Source organism: Lontra canadensis, unplaced genomic scaffold, assembly GCF_010015895.1.
Source record: "Lontra canadensis isolate GAN:19392208 unplaced genomic scaffold, GSC_riverotter_1.0 scaffold107, whole genome shotgun sequence".
Taxonomy (NCBI): domain Eukaryota; kingdom Metazoa; phylum Chordata; class Mammalia; order Carnivora; family Mustelidae; genus Lontra; species Lontra canadensis.
Window position 1 is genome coordinate 6,282,022 of NW_022631101.1, and position 23,012 is coordinate 6,305,033.

The following is a 23,012-nucleotide window of genomic DNA, read 5'->3' on the forward strand; positions in this document are numbered from 1 at the left end:
ATATATATATATATATATATATATATATATATATATATATATATATAAAACTTGGCCATAAAAATGAAGGAAATCCTACTGTTTACGACAACCTGGATGATGAACCGGAGAACATTATGCTGAGTAAAATAAGCCAGAGAAAGACAAATGCTGATCTATAGAACCGAAACACGGCAGACTCCTGGAACCATAGAGTAGATTGGTGGATACCAGGGTCCAGGAGACTTGGAAAATCGGGGAGATGTTTGTCAGAGGTACAACCTTCCATTCGTAAAATGAATAAGTTCAGGTATCTCATCTAAAGAACAGTGACTGTAGTTAATCATAAAGTATTAAAGACTTGAAATTTGCCTAGAGAGTGCATCTTAAGTGTTCTTGCCACACACAAGCACACAAAATGATAATTGTGAGGTGTTGGATGTAAGCTGATCGTGATGAGGATTTCACAGCGTGTACACACTTCGGATGCTCACGTCATACACCTGGATAGACATATTTGACATATTTTAAATAGACATATTTAAAGCTGGGAAAGAAAAATGGGAGGTGTATTGATCCTGCCTCCTCTGGGTGGTGCCCAGTCCCGGCTTCACATGCGATTGCTCAGGCGTCTTGCAGACACATCTTTGTGCCCCCGCCCCCCGCACAGATTTCCCTTCAGATACTTGGGGCGCAGGGAGAGCAGCCTTGCTAATACTTAAAGTGCCGCAGGTGTTTCTGATCTGTATTCAGCACAAAGCACCAAGGCTCTGGGTCCTTCGTGTCTGAGGGCTGAGATCTGGGCTGAGGGTGAGTGGGGTTCTGCTCCGCATGGGGTTCGATCACGGCCGGTCTGCGATTTGAAGGGGGGGTCAGTGCAGCTGAGACCCTCACCGCTGTACGTCTGTGAGGGCTTCGCCGGGAAGGGAATGCGATCTGAAGCAGGGGGAGGCAGAGCTCACTGTGTTTGCTCAGGAGCCCCTCCTGCGGCGGTGGGCAGCAGGGCCCGTCTCTCCCGCATGGTGAGGGCTCCCCTGTGTGTGTGGTTGTGGCATCGGGTGGGATGTGATCATTCGAAGCATTAAACGTTGTATTTTCAACTTTCAAGGCTGACTTCAAACACTCATGTGGCCGGAGGAAGAGACTCAGAGGAGGAAGAGAAAAGAAAGAAGAGTCCGGAATGGCCTTTTCTCAGGTAGACCCATTCTTGGTTGATGTTCCGTTTCTCCTTCCTATCGCGTTTGCTAATCTCTAACGTACCCTTGACCCGTGCTCGTTCACACTCACTCAGGCCTTCCCTCATCCCGTCCCCACTTAGATTTCTCCTCATCCTGACCCAGGGGCCTGGGGCCTGTGAGGAGACGCCATTGGGCGCACCCCCATGGGCTTCACCCCAGGTGTAGATGGGAGACACAGGTGTGGGCCCCGTGGTGTCCGTGCGGCTGGGCAGCACCATTGGGGTCGCTCAGGGGCCACATCTGGGTGTGCTGTCAGCTCTCTGTAAGCTAGGGTAAAAGAAACTGCACATGAAGTCATATATTAATGTCCACAAATACTCGGTAACTTCTGGAAAAGGAGACCAATACGGAGAAATCTGTTCTGCCTGTTATTATACTGCATGTGAAGCTGAACAGGTGAGTCACGGCCTTCAAAATTTTAATGATTAGGGGCGCCTGGCTGGCTCAGTCAGAAGAGCACGTGACTCCTGATCTCGGGATCGTGAGTTCGAGCTCACATTGGGTGTAGAGATGACTTAAGTTAAAAAAAAAAAAATTCAAAATTTTAATGATTGGGAATGGAATGGAAAGTTTTCTTCGTCATCAGTTTTAAAATATGAAATCAACCTTTTCGAATTTGGATGGCTTTTATTTCTTTTCCTTGGTAATTTCTGCAGCTAGGATTTCTGGTACTCTGTTGAATAGTAATGCTGAGAGCGTGAATGCTTGCCTCCTTCCTTCATCTTCAAGGGAAAGCTTCCCATCTCTCAGCGTGGAGTATGCCAGCAGTGTACATTTTATATACAGCTTTGGTTATGTCGGGTGCCCTCCCCTTCCTGGTTTGGGAGTGTTTTTATCCTGAAATGTTGTTGAATTTTGTCCAAAAGTCTTTTCCTGCATTAATTGAGATGTTCAGGGTTTGTTTTTTTTCCCCTTCTTTCTGTTAGTACATTCTGTTAGTGTATTACCTTGATTGATTTTTGTATGTTGAATCATCCTTATCTTGGAGGAATAAATTCCACTTGGTTATGACGGATACCCATTTTGATGTACTATTGAACTTGGTTTGCTAGTATTTTGTCCTGAGCCGAAGGCAGAGGCTTAACCACTGAGCCACCCAGGTGCCCCGGTTTGCTAGTATTTTGTTAAGGATTTTTTAAAATTTTTATTTTTTAAAATTTCTTCTCAACGTTCCAGAAGTCATTGTTTATGCACCACATGATTAAGTATTGATTAGGGATATTGATCTGTAGTTTTCTTTCATTCCTGTGTGTTTATCTAGGACTCATATCAGAATCATGCAGATTTTATAGAATGAGTTTGCAAGTGTTCCATCGTCAATCCTTTGGATGATTTTTGGCAGGCTATGTGTTAATTTTCCTGGAAATGTTTGGTAGAATTCTTTTTTTTTTTTTTTAAAGATTTTATTTACTGATTTGACGGAGAGAGATCACAAGTAGACAGAGAGGCAGGCAGAGAGAGAGAGAGAGAGAGGAGGAAGCAGGCTCCCTGCTGAGCAGAGAGTCCGATGCGGGACTTGATCCCAGGACCCTGAGATCATGACCTGAGCCGAAGGCAGCAGCTTAACCCACTGAGCCACCCAGGCGCCCCGTTTGGTAGAATTCTTTGAAGCCATCTGGTCCTGGGCTTTTCTATGTTGGAGATTTTTGATTCCTGCCTGCATGTCCTCTGTAGGTACAATTCTGTTCACATTTGTCACTTCTTCATGATTAGGTCTTGGTAGGTTGTATGTCTCCCCAAATTTATCCTTGTCTTCCAGGTTATGCATGGTTGGCATGGAATTGTTCCTAGCACCCTCTTAGAGTCCTTTCTAAAACTTTGTGTCATTAGTTGTAATGTCCCCTCTTTCATTTCTTTTTTTTTTTTTAAGATTTATTTATTTGGGAGAGGGAGAAAGAGAGCATGGGAAGGGAGGAGTAGAAGGAGAGGGGAGGGATTCTTAAGCAGACCTTGTGCTGAGCGTAGAGCCCACGTGGGGCTCAGTCTCACCACCCTGAGATTGGGACCTGAGCGGAAACCAAGATCAGAGGCCTAGCTGACTGTGCCGCCCAGGCGCCTCTGTTGTTGTTGTTGTTTTAAATTGATCTAGCCAAGGGTTTGTCAGTTTGTTAATCTTTTCAAAAACTCAACTCCTGGTTTGCCAATTTTTGTGTTTTTTATCCTCTTTGATTTGCCTCTGCCGTACTCTGCTAAATTGGGTTCAGATTATTCTTTTTCTGCTTCCTTGAAGTGTAAAATTAGATTTCTGATTTGAGATCTTTCCGCTTGCTAATGTAAATATTCACCATGTAGACACTCCTCTCAGTGCTGCTTTCACCACATCCCTACTTTTGGGTAAGTTACATTTTCATTTTCATCTGAAGCTTTAAAAATTCCTTGTGGTTTCTTCCTTGACCCATTGCTTAAGAATGAATTGTTTCAATGTCCACATTTGGTGGATTTTTCTATTTCCTTTTTGCTATTTGTTTCTAGTTTCAATTTACTGTGGTTAGAGAAGATGCTTTTTATGGTTTCAGTCTTGCTAAACTTGTTAAGGTTTGTTTTGTGGCATGACATGTGGTCTGTCGTGGAGAATGTTCCGTGTGTGCTTTAGAAGACCATGTTCTGCCCTTGCTGGGTGGAGTGTTCTGTCTCTCTAGTGGGTCCTGCATTTGGTAACGGTGCTGTTCAGGTCCTCTGTTACCTTCTAGATCTTCTGAAACTGGGTACTGGAGTCTGCTGTTAGTATTTACTTCATATATATTGAAGGCTCTAATGTTATGCACCTATGTGTTTCTAATTATTGCATCTTCCTGGTGAATTGACCCTCTTATTGTTATAATGTCTTTTGTCTCTTGTGGCAGTTTTTTTGTCTCATAGTCTGTTTTGTCTGATATAGCCACCCCTGCTCTCTTTAGGATCCCATTCGCGTGGAATATCTTTTTTTTTTTTTTAAAGATTTTATCTATTTATTTCACAGACAGAGATCACAAGTATGCAGAGAGGCAGGCAGAGAGAGGGGGAAGCAGGCTCCCCACTGAGCAGAGAGCCGGATGCGGGGCTCAATCCCAGGACCTTGGGATCATGACCTGAGCCGAAGGCAGAGGCTTTAACCCACTGAGCCACCCAGGCGCCCCTAGTGTGGAATATCTTTATCTCTCTTTCATTTTTAGCCTATTTCTGTCCTTAGATCTGTGAATTTCAACAGTTCCAGCTCTTTGACTTTCTCTCTCACTGTTTTTTCCTCCTTTAGCCAGATGAATCTGGTCCCTGCTCAGGCCCGCTGTAGGCTGGTGAACGGCAGGAGCCCCAGCCAGCCTCTGTCCTCCACCAGAATGTCAGAGGAAATGTATACAGTGTTTTTGACTGGGTCATAACATTTGGTGAAATGTTCTTGCTTAATAATAATGGTTTTTCCCCAACTTCCTTTTTGTCATTTTTTTCAAGCGTCTATTACTGTGATACATGTTTTTAATCGTAATCTGTTCAGGGGCGCCTGGGTGGCTCAGTGGGTTAAGCCTCTGCCTTCGGCTCAGGTCATGATCTCAGGGTCCTGGGATCAAGCCCCGCATCGCATCGGGCTCTCTGCTCAGCAGGGAGCCTGCTTCCCGCCCCCCACTACTGCCTGCCTCTTTGCCTACTTGTGATCTCTCTGTCGAATACATAAAAATCTTTAAAAAAATTAAAAAATTTTAAAAAACATTAATCTGTTCAGTTAGTGTTTAATGCCAGTGACTCTTCTAATCTTCAACTCTTGCTTTATTAGTGGAATAAACAAACTATTTGATTTTGTTAATGCTTATGCATCTACATTTAAATGGTAAAATTGTGTTTATATTTTTGAATTCAGGTATTTTATAGAGACTGGAGTTAAAGTATTCTATATTTTTTTCCATGTTTGTACCATCTCTTTACTAGCCTACTATACAGTCATATTGACAAACTATACAGTCATATTGACAAACTGAATTAAGTAGTTTATACATTTTCATTTTCTCAAACATGCTGAAATACATGTGAATGAAAATTTAAAAAAATCATTCAAAATAATGTTGAGAAGGAACTCTTCTCATTTTGGTTAATTTGTGTTGTTTATATGTGTGCACACACATGCATGGTTGTGAAAGTCCATGGTTTTTATAAAAGACATCATTTCGTAAATAAGTTTCATGTTTTTTAGCAGTAGAAATTATATCTTAAATATATGCCATGGCCTTCAGTTATTTCTACATTGTCAGGTTCATGATTTAAATAGCAGGATAATAGTAAGGATAGTAACATTTAGGGGTATCTGGGTGACTCAGGTCATGATCCCAGGATCCTGGGTTGGAGCCCCGATCCGGCTCCCTGCTCAGTTGGGAGTCTGCTTCTCCCTCTCCCTCTGCCTGCTGCTCCCTCTGCTTGTGATCACTCTCTCTGTCAAATAAATAAAATCTTAAAAAAAAACCAACAAATTTCTAAGTTATTGCCATTGTTATCCTCAACACGGTTTTTAGATTCTGACTTCTCTTTAAAGCCACTGTGGATTTTGTCATCTGAAGATAGCAGTCATGTTCTCGCTCATCTAGATAGCACTCAGCATCTGGAGCATAATATGTAACACTTTGTAAAGACAACGCAGTACTGACTTTTTATGTGTATGCTTCATGTCATGTGTTGTCCACAGAAATGAGAAATCCACACTTACTTGGAGGGCATCATACTCTCTTGGAATGCATAAGAAATTAAAATTAGAGACACATAAATTGCTCAGAATACCTTAGCATGGATCTGTTGAACACTCACTTTATCAGATTGTTACTTAGACTTTTCTCTTCTCATTTTGTGTGAAGAGCTTTCCCATGGCCTTTAGGTGAGATGTGTTTTCATTTAAGGGACACCTGACCTTCAGGGATGTGGCCATCGACTTCTCTCAGGAGGAGTGGGAGTGCCTGGACCCTGCCCAGAGGGCCTTGTACAGGGACGTGATGGTGGAGAACTACTGGAACCTGGTCTCCCTGGGTGAGGAAAATGTCCCTCCAGAAGTGGGGGGGTCTACCCTTGGGTATTTTTGCATTTTTCCTTGCTTGTCTTTTGGGATGCCCTCCCCTGCTTGACTGAGATTGAAGCGCTGTTGACTCAGAAATGAAAAGCCTCATAATGTGGCATCTGGATTTCTACTTTTCTCTTTCTTTAGGGGTTGTTCTAGAGTTTAAGAGTGCATAAAACCAGATGGCAAACTTTTAAAATCTCCAGTTTCCTGTTTTCTTCCCCTGTGCTTTTGACTCAGTTTTGGAAGATAGCTATACATCTGCATGTTACACTGTTTCCTACGCACGTAGGAGGCAAGCAGTGGAGGACTTTGTGAAGCATTTGTTTTAGATCCATCTGTGATATCCTCTCTCAGCTAAACAAAGAGCTGGGATTCTGGAAAAGCCATAGCACCTCATGTTCATGTTCTTTTCTTCTTATAAACAGGAATTTCTGTTTCTGACCTGAATATTATGTCCTTTTTGGAACAAGGGAAAGAGCCCTAGACTGTGGAGGGCCGAGAGAAAATAGCGTAAAACCAAACAGGTGGGAACGTGTGACAAGTGGGAACGCAGAAGGGCAGAGCAGAGGCCGCAGCATTAATAGTGTCTGAGAAACTCCGCACTAGGAGAGTTCCGTGGGAAAACAAAGGCTTCTTGTCAGCTCTTGGAGGAAGTTTTTCTCCTCGTCCATATATTACTCAGTCTTTGGTGGCGCAGTCGGTTAAGCATCTGACTCTTGCTTTCAGCTCAGGTCATGACCTCACAAGCCCCACGTTGGACCCCATGCTCAGCAGGGAGGCTGCTTGTGATTCTCCCTCTCCCACTGCCTCTCCCCCAGCTCTCTCTGGTGCACGCTCTCTCAAGATAAACAAAATCTTTTAGAAAATACAAATTAGTGCTGTTAGATGGTACGGAATATTGCATGTTTTTTAGTACACTCCAAAGTTACTTCTGTTTAATAGAAGATAACAACTTTGTCATGTTTATTATGAGCTACCCCTTTGCATTATATTCTGTATGTTTTCATTTTGCAGTTCTCAACAGTTTTGTCTTTGATCTCAATAAATTAAAAAAAAAAAAAGAATACACTCCGAGCTACATATATTTGGGGACAATGAACTGGATAACTAGAGGGCGCTGCATAGGTAGGAGATTGCTCTGTTGCTTGTCTGTTACATAACCGCATGCAGGAAATCGTAATTGTGACTTCTGACTTCTATCTCCAATCCCTGTATAATGTATTTTTCTCACCTGGTATTTTAGAAGTCAGTGACCTCAACATATTTTCCAGTTTTAATATTGTGGCTCTTTCTAGAATAAATCTTTCTTTTTTTTTAAATTGCTTTATTTATTTATTTTAGAGAGAGAGAACACATGAGTGGGGGAGTGGCACAGGGAAAGGGAGAGATTCGTAAGCAGACTCTGCACTGAGCATGGAGCCTGATGCAGGGCTCGATCCACAACCTGAGATCATGACCTGAACTGAAACCAAGAGTCGGATGCTTAACCAACTGAGCCACCCAGGCGCCCTGTTTTTGTTTTGTTTTTTTCATTCTCGAGGGGAAATATTTAAAGCTCCATAGACTATAATTTTCTATAATATGGTTACTTACTATTTATTGCTAGTTTTATCAAGGGTTACTAGAATATTTTATTTATTTTTATTGTGATTTACAGATGTTTTATGCACTATAACTGACATATGCCACTGGTTAATGTTGTAAAATGCCTATATTTCATGGGTACAGATAGTTTTATAACAACTATTTATAAAATTTCATTTTGTAAACATTGTTTTATTAAATTTTTCATTTTCTGGGGCACCTGGCTGGCTCAGTAGGTTAAGTGTCTGCCTTGAGGTCAGGTCATGATCGTCATGATCTCAGGGATCAAGCTGTCATCAGGCTCTCTGCTTAGTAGGGAGTCTCCTTCTCCCTTTCGCTCTCCCTCTGTGTTCTTTCTCAAATAAATAAATCTTAAAAAAAAATTCTTCATTTTCTCAATGCTGTATTTGTTTGCAATTCTGGATTGCCATTTGTTTAGCTTATTCATTAGATGAGCTTGTCTTAGATTACTTACCATTGTAATATGCTATGTGTTCTTCAGCATTTATTGGTATACAAGTATATGGAAAATTATATATAATATTTTTTTCTCAGTTATGAGACATATATTTACTGCCAACCAGTATGTGCTTTGGGGTCATGGTGGAAAAATACACTATCTTACAGCAAGTGGTGGTGAGGATGTGGAGAAAAACGAACCTTCTTGCACTGTTGGCGGGAATGTGCTCTGGTGCAGCCACTCTGGGAAAGCATATGGAGGTTCCTCAAAAAGTTAAAAATAGAGTTACTAAGATCCATCAATTACATTACTGGATGTTTATCCAAAAATTACAAAACACTAATTCAAAGGGATACCTGTAGCCCTATGTTGATAGCAGCATTATTTACAATAGCCAAATTATGGCAGTGGCCCACGTGTCCGTCGATAGATGAATGGATGAAGAAGATATACATATAGCGGAATACTGTTCAGCCACAAAAAGAATGAAGTCTTGCCATTTGCAACAGCATGGATGGAGCTGGAGAATATGATGCTAAATGAAATCAGTCTGTCAGAGAAAGACAAATACCATATGATTTCACTCATATGCGGAATTTAAGAAACAAGGCAAACAAGCAAAGGGGGAAAGAAGAGGAAAAGAGACAGACAAGAAACAGACTCTTAACTATAGAGAACAAACTGATGGTTACCAGAGGGGCGTTGAGGGGACGCTGGGTTTAACAGGTGACGAGGATTAAGGAGGGCACATGTGATGAGCACGGGGTGGTGAATGGGATGGTTGAGTCACCGTATTGTACACCGAAACTGTATAGCACTGTATGTTAACTACAGTGGAATTAAAAAAGAAAGAAAAATACCCTTTCTTTGAGAGCTAATGTAATTTCGTACGTACGGCATGAGTGTTTTTGTCATTGGGTGTTTGAAACTAGGCTGTCCTAAAATTAATTTGTATTACAGTTGAGCACTCTTTCTTTAGCAAAAAAAAAAAAATTATGTTCCTTTAGTCTTCCTAAAATTTTGAAGATCGTGGGAAGTTTTATAACTGTTCAGTAGAAGTATTACTTTTGTTGTAATACTGTGTTTTTAACACGTAACATTTATTTGTGAGCTGTAATTAATAGGACACCTATGGCTCTTTATATATTATAGATGTCTCTCCTACACATGTGATCAAGAAATTACAATTAAAGGAGAACAATAATACAGGAGAATTATTCCAAACAGTGATGTTGGAAAGGCATGAAGGCCATGAAATCAAAGATTTTTACTTCACGGAAATCCAGGAAAATATGCTTGACTTTAAGTGGCAGTGGAGAGATGAGAGCATAAATTACAAAGAAATGTCTGTGACCCATAAACACAGTCTCACGGATAGAAGAGATCAGCATGGTAAAAGTGATGCAGGAAACAAGCATGTTATAAGTAGGCTTGCATTAAGTTTTTGGGGTGAACTACACATGTTTCACTCTGAAGGGAAAAATTTGAATGTAACGAAGTTGAGAAGGCCATCCCCAATGGTTCCTCAGCTCTTCCACCTCAGAATTCCTCCTGTGGTCGAAACCGTCATTGCTAATAAACGTGGGAGAGATTTTATTTACCTTTCGACACTGGCACAAGAGCAGAAAGCACAGAGGGAGAAACCTTACAGATGTCATGACTGTGGCAAAACCTTTAATCAGGGCTCACACCTCACTAGACATCAGATAATCCATACAGGAGAGAAACCGTATAAATGTAATGTATGTGGGAAAGTCTTCAGTCAAAATTCACACCTAGCAAGTCATCAGAGAATCCATACCAGAGAAAAACCTTACAAATGTAATGAGTGTGGCAAAGCCTTTAGTGTGCGCTCAAGCCTGACAGACCATCAGGTAAACCATAATGGAGAGAAACCTTACCGATGTAATGAACGCAGCAAGGGTTTTTGCCAAAGTTTGAAGCTTGTAAAACATCACAGAATTCATAGTGGAGAGAGACCACACAAATGTAATGGGTGTGGTAAAGCTTTTACCCGGAGTTCAAGCCTGGTTGACCATCAGAAAAGTCATACTGAGTCATTGCCATACAATGTAATGTGTGCAGCAAAGCTTTCGTTGTGCGTTCAAACCTGATAAGCCATCAGGTGATCCGTACTGGAGAGAAACGTCATAAATGTAATGAGTGTGGCAAGGCTTTTATCAAGGCTTCACACCTTAGGCATCATGAGAGAAGTCATACTGGAAAGAAACCATACAAATGTACTAAATGTGGTAAGGCCTTTAGACTAATGGTCTAACATCACAGTCCGCCAAAGAATTAATTGCTTGATAGATAAGCTAGAAATTTCATATATACACCCCCCAGTACACTTCTTGTTGATTTGCACTTGTGGCCACCCAGTGGAACAGGTGGAACCCTAACCAAAGCTGGCTTTGGCTATCAAGACTAGTGATGCTGTGCGCTAAAAGCGTTATGAGAACATGTGTTACCTGATGAAGATTTCTAGGACAGGCACAGTAGACTGCCAAGGTGATCCAAGAATGACTTGGGAGAACAGGAAACGGTGACCGGTTTGGTGTATCAACGGTGGTTACTGGGTGGGGTGGGGATGGGACGAAGGTGCCTGCTGTGGTTTGACCTTCCAGCTGGCATCAAAGGAGGGAGCACCCAGGCTTTTTTATCACCTTGCCCAAATGGGCAGAAGAGAGGGTGTAGTGAGCCTTAAAAGTGTCAGTAGTCGGGGTGCCTGGGTGGCTCAGTTGGTTGAGCAACCGCCTTCGGCTCAGGTCATGATTCTGGAATCCCGGGATCGAGTCCGACGTCGGGCTCCCTGCTCAGTGGGGAGGCTGCTTCTCCCTCTGATCTTCCCCGCTTGTGCTGTTTCTCTCAAATTAAATCTTAAAAACAAAAAAGTGTCCGTAGTCAACCATCATAGTAAAATACTGAATATTTACTCTTGAAATTCCTGATTTCTTTGTTGGGAAAGACAAGATTTTCTTCATGCTAATAATTTATTACATTCCCTTTCCTCCTTTACACATAGGTTCCATTATATGATACGGTTGTTGAAAATGCTTATAAAATACTATTTAGATAAATCGCCTTAAGGTATTTTTACATAGGTTTAATGCAAGTTGTTTGGAAATGTTTATTAGATAATAAATATTACTAGAAGTAATTTTCCAAATGATTTTAAAAGTTCAACTTTGAATTAGGGTCTTAAGTAATATTTTACATGATCCCTTTTCAATTGTAGTAAAATGTGTTTTTAGATTTTATTTATTTGACAGAAAAAACAGGGGGGACAGCAGGCAGAGGGAGAGGGAAAAGGTTTCCCACTGAGCAAGGAGCCTTCTGTGGGGCTTGATCCCAGGGGATTGTGACCTGAGCCTAAGGCAGACCTTAAATGAGTGAGCTACCCAGGTGCCCTCCCCCCATTTTTAAAAATACAATTTTTCCTTCCACACATTGTGACCCAGATTATATGTTTAGTTTACATTTTTCCCATTTTGCACCAAGGGGTACACAAATCAGTGGGTTGCTTTGCGACTTTTGTGACACGAAAATGAACATAAGGCAGTGACAGGTAGAAAGTGGGTACAATATATGAAGAGTTCTTTCAGGTCCTAAATAACTTGAAAGGCCAGATGGTTAAGTGAAATCTCTTACTGAGGGTTGGCCGTGGTCAGGTGCTTGAAAATCAAGTGTGTGGAGGTAAACAAGCACACGGTGAAGTAAATGAAAATATAATGGTGTAAGATAGTCACTGAGATTCCAACTATAGTTTCTGACAAGGGGATAATCCGCATTACCAAATGCCCTGGGTCCCTCTGCCGTTTCCCAGTGACCGGTATCTCTCAGATCCAGGGGACCCTGCCCTGGAACATCTCTTTGTATTCTACTTTTTCCTTCTTGAGCAATTCTGCATGTACTACTGTATTTTTTATTTCAGTTTCCAGGTCTAAACTGCTAGTATACAGAAATGCAAAGATTTTTGCATGCTTTCGTATTTCAACACCTTGCAAATTTTACTTTTTCTACACATTTTTGTACATTCCTTTGGATTTTCTACGTATCCAACTTCAGACATGTTCCTGTTGATGTTGTGACAAATTACCATCACCTGAACGACTTAAGCTGACAAGTTTATTCTCTTACAGTTCCGGAGGCCCGTTCTACATCACGGAACCAGAGCACTGTGCTCCTTCTAGATATTGCAGGTCAGAATTTCTGCCCTTACCTTCCCACATCCGGGGGCTGCTGACATCCTCTGCCTCTTGGTCCCCTTCCTCCATCTTCAGAAGCCGGCAGCTGGCATCTGAGGGCGCGTTCAGCTCTGCCTCTTGGCTTCCGTCACTTCAACGACTTCTACGAGGCTAACTCTACCTGCATCCTTCTTATACGGACCCTCGGGACCATTCTGCGGGTACCAGACCATCCCGGATAATCTCCCATCCCACGATCTTCACCAGAGCACACCTGCATCTCCCTTGCGATGTTTACAGTTACCCTCCCACGTTACAGGCATGAGGACACGCCCATCCTTTGGGGTGGGGGTGATTTTCAGCCTACCACAACCATGATGGCTTCTGCAAATGGGCACAATATTTTATCCTCCTTTTCCCATCACTTTTGTTTATTCCTCTTCCCTTGCTTCACTGGCTTGAACTTCTAGTAACACGTCAAATATCGATGGTGAGAGTAGCCATCCTTGCCTTGTTCCCAGTCTCTGCGGGGCAAAGCCTTCCGTCTTTCACCATGAAGTATGATGTGTGCTGTAAGTTTTTTGTAGGAGTTCTTTACTGAGTGGAGGAAATGTCCATCTGTTCCTAGTTTTCTGAAAGTTTATATTGTCAATGGATATTGAATTTTGTCAAATGCTTTTGCTGTATCAGTTGACAGGATCTGTGATTTTTCTTCTCCAGCCTGTTAACAAACATGGTGGATTACACTGCCTGGAATTTGAAACTGCCCCCTGTCCCTCAAACCCGTTTGGTCATGGTGTACAATCCTCTGTATTGTTGATTTCTATGGCTAATGTTTTGCTAAGAATTTCTGCATCTTCATTTGGGATTTAGTTGGTAGTTATCTTTTGTTCCCCCTTAATGTTTTTGTGTAGTTTTGGTATCATGCTAATACCGGCCTCGTAAATTTAGTTGGGAAAAGTATTGCCTTCCCTTCTATTTTCTGAAAGAAATTGTGTCACATTTGTTGATTATTTGTAAGTTTGATAGAATTGTGTATAGTGTTGCTGTTGTGACTTGGTTGTATTAATATTTGTTTAGTAGAGCCCTCGATGTGAGACGGTCAGCCATGGTTCGGTAACAGATTATAAGGGAAAGTGAAGTGAGTAAGTTTGCTACTCACAGATCTGGGGGAGCTATTCTGTACACCTCTAGGGGTCATGTGAGGAGGTTATGGCAGCGCACAGGAAGCGACCTTAGGCCAGGACCTAGGCCACATGCCTTTATTGGTGTCCCTCAGTGGAATGCTTTGGGGTTCTGGGGTAAGACCACATTGGCCAATTCAAACCAAACACAGCAGGGTTTTGGTAAGCTTTTGGGGGTGGGGAGGGGTCTTATCTAAAGGGGCCAAAGGGAAGTCCCTAGGAGGTGCGGGAGAATGGTTATCATAGGGATGGTTGGAAGAGTTGTATCTGGAACCAACGATTGCCGGTGACTCTGTGGGCTGTTATCTAGGGCATGTGCTCAAGGGAGGAGCTAGTGTCAGTTCAAGGTCCCTACAGGCCACCTGGCCCACAAAATGGGTAATGAGGCAGCAATATTAACTAAACTCTTGCCACTCACTGTGCCTGCAGGTTTATTTTATTATTATTTTTTTAATCCCTGTAATGCAGCAATTTCTTTTTTATTTATTTATTTGACAGAGAGAGATCACAAGTAGGCAGAGAGTCAGGCAGAGAGAGAGGGGGAGGCAGGCTCCCCACTGAGCAGAGAGCCGATGCGAGCCTCGATCCCAGGACCCCAAGACCATGACCTGAACTGAAGGCAGAGGCTTAACCCACTGAGCCACCCAGGCGCCCCTGCAGGTTTATTTTTGGGGAGGGTATTCTGAGATTACACATTTGCTTTGCAATTCAAAGTATTCCTATTACCTATTTCGCATGGGTGATTTGTGGTCGGGTGTATGTGCGGAGTAATTGTTACATTTCAGCTAAGTTTTCAAGTATATGTGTGTAGAGTTTTGTATTTGTCCCTTACTATCCTTTTGATGTCTGCAGGCTCTGGGGTAATATTCCCTGTTTAATTTGTTCCAAGAAATTTGTGTTTTATTTTCTTTGGTAGCTTTGCTAGTGAATTGTGGATTTTATTGATTTTTTTTTTTTTTTTTTTTTTAGTGAGCCAGCTCTTTATTTCTCTGTTGTTTTCCTGTTTTCAATTTTACTTATTTTTGTTCTTGCCTTTATTATTTCCTTCCTTCTGCTTGGTTTGTGTTTATTTTTTTCTGCTCTGATTTCTTAACTGCAATTTAGATTATTCGTGGATTATTTTCCCCTTTTTCTAGTGTAAACATTGAGTACTACCAGTTTCCTTCTCAGTGCTGCTTTAGTTACACCTCATAGATTATGACGTGTTGTATTTTCATTTTCTTTCAGCCTGTGTATTTCCCTTGAGTCTTCCTCTTTGACCTGTGGATTATCGGAAGGTAAGTTGTTTATAGTGTCCAAGTGTTCGGAGATTTTCCTGTTAGCTTTCTGTTTTTGATTTGTAGTTGGATTCCATTGTGGTCAGTGAACACAGTCTATGATTCCATTCTTCTAAATTTGTTAAGGGGAGTTTTATGACCCAGAATATGATCTGTCCTGGCATGTGTTCTTCAAAACAATGTGTCATCTCCTATGTCTGGGTGGTGTTGCCAAAAAGTTGATGAGATCCTATGACTTGGTGGGGGTGTGAAATTCATCAGTGTCCTGCTGATTTCCTATCATCGCTCTACACATACTGAAGTCTCGGGCTGTAACTGTGACTGTGTCTGTTTCTCTTGTCAGTTTCTGTGAGTTGTTGCATCACATATTTTGCAGCTGTTGTTTGGTGCATGTGCACTCAAGATTGCTCAGTCACCTTGATTGAACTTTTACCACCATGTACTCTCCCCCTTTTTATTTAGTAACTTTATTTTCTCTGAAATCTATCTGGTATTAATATGACATGTCTTCTTTCTTTTGATTGGTCTTTATGTGGTATAAGTTGTACTGTTCGGTTGACATTGTGGGTCAGATAATGCTCCAATGCGTGAAGCTGTACCGTGCACTGGAAGATATTCAGCAGCACGGCTGGCCTGTACCCACTAGATACCAGTAGAACCACCACAATGATGACATAAATGTCTCCAGATCTTGGCAAATGTTTCCTTTGCAAATGTTATCACGCCAGACACAGTCAGTTAGGTATCTGACTCATCGTTTTGGCTCAGGTCATGATCTCAGTGTTGAGAGATTGAGCCCCGCATTGGGCTCTGTGCTCAGGACGGAGTCTGCTTGAGAGTCTCTCTCCCTCTCCCCCTCCCTCTCATTCTCTCTCTGTGTCACAAACAAATGGATCTTTATTTTTTTTAAAGATTTTATTTATTTATTTGACAGACAGATCACAAGTAGGCAGAGAGGCAGGCAGAGAGAGAGGAGGGAGCAGGCTTCCTGCTGAGCAGAGAGCCTGATGTGGGTCTCGATCCCAGGACCCTGGGATCATGACCCGAGCTGAAAGCAGAGGCTTTAACCCACTGAGCCACCCAGGCACCCACAAATGGATATTTAAAAGAAAAAATACTTTTGAGGGTCCAGAGCAAGTTAAAATGCAAAATCATGGCAATGTCTAAATGAAGGACATGGCCTGATGTCCTTTGAAGAAGCCTGCAATTGATTAGTGTCTCCCGTGGAATCGCTCCTCGTAGACAAGGTGGCTTAGTGAACAGGAAGCACAGGCCTGGCTCTGCTGGAGGACCCTGAGACGCTCAAGGACCGTGAAGGGGATCTGAAGAGTTCAGCATGTCTTGGAAAACATGGTTGTAGCTACTGGAAAATGTAGCTGTTCGGCATCATATAAAGTACTACTTAGAAAGAGGCCGCTGTTGATGGAGCGCCAGGTTTGCATTAGAAGGAAACGGTGATCTCGTTAGTGGCCAATAAACTTAGGGACTGTACAGTTTGATGGGAAGGAAGTAGCTGAGGAAACGTGTGAGGAAGGCAGAGTTTCTAATCCTCTAGCTGGTGTAGTTAGCTCTAGTCAAGAACAGTGAAACACAGAGCACAAGGGACTGGACAGCTGTTCTCTGGAAAAAAGCAGGAGCTGAGGAAAGAATCATTCCTCATCCCTACCCTTTTTTGCTGTGGACCAGAGACTACTGGGTCTCTCCTTTCTTCTGTTTTCTGAATGGGAGGGTTTATTGGGGTTTGTCTCTGTTCCACCGTAGTGTTGAGTGAGGAAGGACTCCACTGGAGTCTCTCAAGCAAAGAGTCTCACAAGACTACTGCGTCACCCTCATATGGGACTGAAGCCGGGTCGGGTAGTTTTGTTTTTTTTTTCCTTTTGGGACAAAGGTAAGTGTATTTTGTGTAAACAAAGAAGGGAGAATTATTTCTGGTAGAAGCTGTACTGTCATATATTGTAATATCATTTCCAACTAATTATCACCCTCTTGTGAGAGTAGGCCTTTGTCCTCTTGACTTAGGGAACCCTTCTCTTTGGGGGGATTACACTTTTTGCCCAATTTATAGGTTGGCTGATTTGGTGTGAGTAGAATGTCATATTTTAATTGTAAATGTAAGCTTTAAAAGCTTTGTTTGCTCCTTCTAACCCTCTCTTCTCTCTGGTGCTAGAATGGTATATCCCACAAACACTGAAATTTTACTCCGAATCCCAGACTTAAATAACAGAGCCAAACAAGACATGATAGATGTGACATGAGGAAGAAAAAATGTTTGTTGAAAGACCCTGAGAATGCAGGATTTTTTTTTTTAACCATAGAAAAGCTTCTAGGAAGCTGACTGGTACTTTCAATGACCTTTTCTTTTCTCCTTACCCATTAACCTCCCAAAGTCATCATCACCAGTAATTGTACCACCTTTGAAGTCAAGTTCTCAGTAATCCCCTTCCTGTATTATCACCCTCGTTGTTTCCATTTTATACTCTCTACTTCTGTTAGACTATCCATTTATTTTTAATTCATCTATAAACATTGCCTTTCATCATCTAACTGCTCCCAGTGGACTGTGTTCTCAGTTATAACATTCTCAACTGGTTTATCATAACCATATATTTGTAAATAATCTCAAGAAACTTGCCTTCTTTCCCGTGCTGACTTCACCTGACTAAGCAAGCCTCAGACCAGATGAGATCACTTACCAGTTTATGTACCATTATAAGCAGGACGGTCACACTGATCGGTCCAGTCCCCCAAGCAAACAAAAAAAAAGAAAGATACCTTAGACTTAGAGGTGTTCTAGTGCTATCTCTTTTGCAGGGGTGTTTTTTGGTTTCTTGTGCTGTGGTGGCAAATTATGAAGTGTTCTGTTTTCATTTTCATTCAGTTCAGGATACATCCCAATTTCTTTACCAATTTCTTCTTTGTCCCAGGGTTAGTCACAAGAAGGTCATTATTTCCCAAATATTTGTGGATATCCCAGACATTTTTCTGTTACTGGTTTCTATCATAATTCCGTTGTGGTCACAGACATATTTTGTGATGTGAATTCTTTTAAAATTTAGCAAGACTAGCTTGATGGCCGAGAATATGGTTTCCCTTGGTAAAGTACTGTGTGCTCTTAAACACTGGGTATGATCCCCTTGTTGAGTGGAGTGTTCTTATAAGGAAAAAGTCCGTTTTCCTCTCCCAGTGTAGGGAAGAATCCAGTTCTCTACGTGTGCTGCTTTCCTCTGTGTCTCCCTTACTGTTCACGCAGAACTTCACTTCTGACACTTCTGGTCACAAACCTGTGGAGGTTTTCCCAACACCAACAGGGCATCTCTGACACCAGCTGGGTGTCCTACAATTTACCTCAACTCTGACACCATCTACCTGGATGCCCTCCACCCCCACTAGACACTTTAGACGTCAGTTGCAAGTCCCAGTTAGTACCTGTGCTTCTAACAACTGGCTATAGATCGGAGGTTCTAACAGTCGCCCCCCATTGGCTTTGATTTGCTGGAACAGCTCACAGAAGTCAGGGAAACACATCTACCAGTTTATTAAGGGTATGGTAGAGGATGTGGGTGGACCGTCAGATGAAGGGAAACATAGGATGAGGTCTGGGAAGGTCCTCCGGGCAGCAGCTTCTGTCCCCATGGAGTTGGGGTGTGTCACCCTCCTGGAGTGGCCGTGTTCACCAGCCTAGAAGCTCTCCAAACCTCCAACTATGGAGATTTTAAGATTTCCTCACATATGCATGACCAGTCATTAACTCCATTCCCAGCCCCTCCCCTCTCTGTAGATGTGGGGATGGGGCTGACGATCCCAAGCTTCTAATCATGGCTTGGTCTTTCTGGTGAAAAGCTGCACCCAGGAGTCCACCCAGAGTCATCTCATTGTAACAAATGATGCTCCTAGTGCTCTTATCACTTAGGAAAATATAGGGGGTTTAGGAGCTCAGTGCAGGAACCAGAGGCAAAGCCAATATACACATTTTCTATTATTTCTCAGTTCTACAAATGTTAATTAGGTCAGTTTCCTTGACATTCATGTTACAATTGTCTAGGTCCTTATTTTCTGTCTACTTGTTCTATTATGGAGAAGATGGGCATGGAAATTTTTTGACTGTGACTGTGGATTGGTCTGTCATGGTGGTCCTGTATGTTTTTTCAGGGTTTTTGAAGTTCTGCTGCTGGGTGCATGGTTTAGGATTCTCATGCCATTCTGCTGAATTTATCCCTTTATGATTATGAAATAGATTTCATAATTACTCCTGGTCATATTATTTGCTCTTTGATTAACTTTGATCTTAATATAGCTACCATGTTTTTAATAGTGTTTGTGTGTCCTTTAATTTTCAAAGTGAATTTCTTGTAGGAAACATATTGTTGTCAGTCTTTGAAAATTAGTTGATGATTTTTGATTTTCATTGGTGTCTTTATACCACTTCCCTTTATAGATATTATATAGATTTAAATTATCTTGCTACTGGTTTCATCATGTCTCCTTTGTTCTTTTCCCTTTTTCTCTCTTCTTTGAAATAACTGAATTTTTACAAATGGTTTTGTTTTAAATCTCTTTTGGTTTACTGGTATTAGCTACAGCTGTCTTTTAAGTGCTTACTTAAGGGGGTGTACTACACAGCTTATCAGTCTACCTTCATGTGACTTGATACTTCTTCATATAGAGCATCAGACCCTCCCTTTCTATGTGAACTTCCATTTCTCCCTTTGCTATCATTATTATAGGTTTACTTTTACATATGCTATAAACATATGTACTAAGCTGTTAGTTTCTTAAACAGTCTGCTGTATTTTAAAGAGATTTAAAAATAGGAAGACATTTTTAATCTACCCATATACTTATTCTGGTGCTCTTAATTCCTTTGTGTAGATCAGGAGCCTGCAAACTATAGAACAAGAGCCAAATATAGCGCACCCTCTGTTTTTAGAAGTGTAAAGGAATGCCCCCACACCCATATTTAGGTGCTTTTGATCCAATAAGGACATACTGGAATAGCTGTGGCAGAAACAGTATGGCCTACAAAGTATAAAATATTTACTGTCTGTTCCTTACATTAAAAGTTTGCCAAACTTGCATACAGAATTACATTCTCATCACATCTGAATTAGTATAACATTTGGGAGACGAAACTTAACTGAAGAGTCAGTTTTGTAGTTAAATATTAGGCACTAGTGACACAAGACTGGTCTCAATTGGAAGAGTAAAACTAGGAATAAGTGGGAGTGAGTAGGTCTTGTACTCATGAGGAAAACATATGAAATATGTTTTGTTACTATTTGATTGTAAGTACATTTTGTTTTTTTAAAACAGAAAAGTTTAAAAAGTTTTTTAAAACTTTTTGTTTAAAGTACATTTTGTTACTATTTGATTTTAAAGTATTTTATTACATGGTAAAAAAAAAAAGTATGATATGGACATTGAAGATATAACTGAGGTGTAAAAGACCCCACCCATTTACTTGATACACATTCGTAAGTGGAAGTAGCAATATCCCCCTGGCTGGCTACAGGGGTGTAGACAACAGGAAGTGTATCTTTTTTTTTTTTTAAAGTGTGTATCTTAACTGGGATCAAACCTCAGGTAGTTTTGACAAATGATATTTACTATCTTTCCCTTAATTCATTACCCCACCCCATCGCTTGGTAAGGCTGCCATAAAGAAATATGTCTATGTATTCTCCAAACAGATCATCATGATTTTGGATCTATTACATATCATCTTAAGTACTCTGGGGAATTTTGTTAAAATTTTAAAAATTGTAACTATAGGAAGTCCCAATTTTTAAATGTCTCCAGTAGAGACTTAGCGTCACATTTCACCAGGCTGCATGCCAATGGCAGTAAACATGTCGCCATGCTGACCGTCTTCTCCACTTCCTCCACCCACTTGTCCTTCCTCATTTGTAACTGCGTGAGACACTTTCAGTGATTCTGCTCAAATGTCACCTCATCATATGGGCATTGCCAGAAAACAGTTTAAATTAGGGAATCCTGTAAGTCTATCACTGTGCATGAACACACTTTGGATACTTAGCATTATAATATTTTATCCTTATAGACTTACCGAATTCCTTATTCCTGTAACTTTTTTTTAAGATTTTATTTATTTATTTGACAGAGATCTCAAGTAGGCAGAGAGGCAGGCAGAGAGAGAGAGAGGGAAGCAGGCTCCCTGCTGAGCAGAGAGCCCAATGTGGGGCTTGATCCCAGGACCCTGGGATCATGACCTGAGCGGAAGGCAGAGGCTTTAACCCACTGAGCCACCCAGGCACCCATTCCTGTAACTTTCTAACTTAGTGTTCGGAACATTTTGTTATAAAGTCTCATGCTGTAGTTTGTTGATGTTGTGAATTTTACGTGTGTGCTAAATAGCTCTAACTCGTTTTTTTTTTTTAAGGGATTTTTTTTTTTTTGGAAGATTTATTTGGGCGGGGGAAGGGCAGAGAGGAAGAATCTTGAGCAGACTCCCTGGTGAGTGCAGAGCCCGGTGTGGGACTCAATATCGTGACCCTGAGATCATGACCTGAGCTGAAATCAAAAGCCAGATGCTTAACTGAATGAGCCACCCAGGTGACCCTGAAGGGATGTTTTAATAAAGCTTTTCTAAGCTACAAAATTTTAAATTCAAGAACCCCTCTCAAATGCGCCATTCCAGTCTTAATACAAAATATTAATCTTATTTGTCAGGTAGGACAGTTTTTGTGAGTGACAGACCTCGTGGAAAACAGTGGCTGAAACAAGTAGGTGGTTTATCATTCCCAAGTAACAGGAGGCCCAGATTTGTAGTGTTGGATGGGACGGGTACCCTGGACAGTTCTCTGCTCTACCTCTGTTGGCAGCCCTTTCACTGTCCAGCAGGATGGCCACTGTAGGACTAAGGGTGAATGGTAAAGGGCAAAGCCCTTTTCATTATTAGGTTTTGTCTTGCTTACATGGAAATGATAATCCCAGGAAGTTTTTCCAATTAGCTAGAAATTTTAATAATGCAGTTTTATTAAGGATATTAGGGATTTTTCAAATTTCATATTCACACCTAAACAACAGAAGGTAAAAGAAAAAGATGTTAGAGAAAACATTCTGCAGATCAAACTAAAAATACCCCTTATTAAGTGACAAGGTAGTCAAGGATAACTGTGGAAGGAGAGATTTTATCAGCATACTTTGTTCTTCATCCTGAAGTATGTTCTGTGCAACCCATGACCAGCTTGGTAGGTGTTCCAAAGGAGGTTCAAAAATTATTAACCTAGTGTTTCCGAACTTAAAGACTTAATTCCTCTGTTAATTTTATTTATCTGGACCTAAAACTGAAATAATTTGCCAAGTCTCAATACAGAGATTCTGATTCTAATATCTTGGTAGAGAAATGAAAGGACTCATTAAAGGCTTGTAGTAGGGACATATTCTATCACTTCCACATGTATTTTAGTATTAGACTATAACTTAATAGAAATATAATTGTGACATCCTAAGTGTAAAAATACCTTAGGTAATTTATCTAAACAGTATTTCACCATTTTCAACAATCATATTGTGCAGTAGGGTCTGTATGTGCACCAGGAAAAGGAAGGTAGTGTGTTAGCATGAGGCAGATTGTGGTCTTTCCCTACCAAGTCAAGAGTAAACATTCAGTTTTATATTAGAGTCTGACTCCAGTTTTGATGTCTGAAGAATGATACCTATTAAGCCTCACTATATAACCTCTTACTATTCTGCCCACCTGGGCAGGGCAAGCTAATAATAAAGCCTGAGAGCCCCTCCCCTTGGCATTAACTGAAAGTTCACACCATGAGTGCCATCACCCCAGCCCCACATAGTATCCATCCTAACATACCAGTCACCATTCCCTGCATTCTCTAGCCATCTTTAGACAACCTGAGAAGGTCTACCCTGCTCTCCCCAGAAAGCATCATATGTAATAAACATTCTCTTAACACTATTACATGGAGTCCTCATTCATGACATCCAGACATCCTGTTCCAGTGGAGTAAGCACAAGTACAAACTAGCAAAAAATGTTTTAGAGGGTAAATATATGAGATTGCTAGTTATCAAGACTCCCACTGTGTCAATGTTCGTTCTTGAGAGAAACTCAGT

At 41.2% G+C, this 23,012-nt stretch overlaps 2 protein-coding genes across 2 annotated transcripts in view; both read left to right on the plus strand.

Moving 5' to 3' along the window:
- The first annotated feature begins 6,062 nt into the window (after positions 1–6,062).
- Positions 6,063–23,012, plus strand: part of LOC116856139 (zinc finger protein 677-like) — a 125,540-nt gene continuing 108,590 nt past the window's right edge. The window contains exon 1 of the mRNA XM_032839414.1: positions 6,063–6,197. Within this exon, the coding sequence (XP_032695305.1) occupies positions 6,164–6,197 (34 nt within the window). The 5' untranslated portion in view covers positions 6,063–6,163. The remainder of the gene's footprint in view (positions 6,198–23,012) is intronic.
- The window catches only part of LOC116856117 (zinc finger protein 345-like), a 112,901-nt gene continuing 99,678 nt past the window's right edge, over positions 9,790–23,012 (plus strand). The window contains 1 exon segment of the mRNA XM_032839391.1: positions 9,790–10,328. Coding sequence (XP_032695282.1) covers positions 9,790–10,328 — 539 coding nt within the window.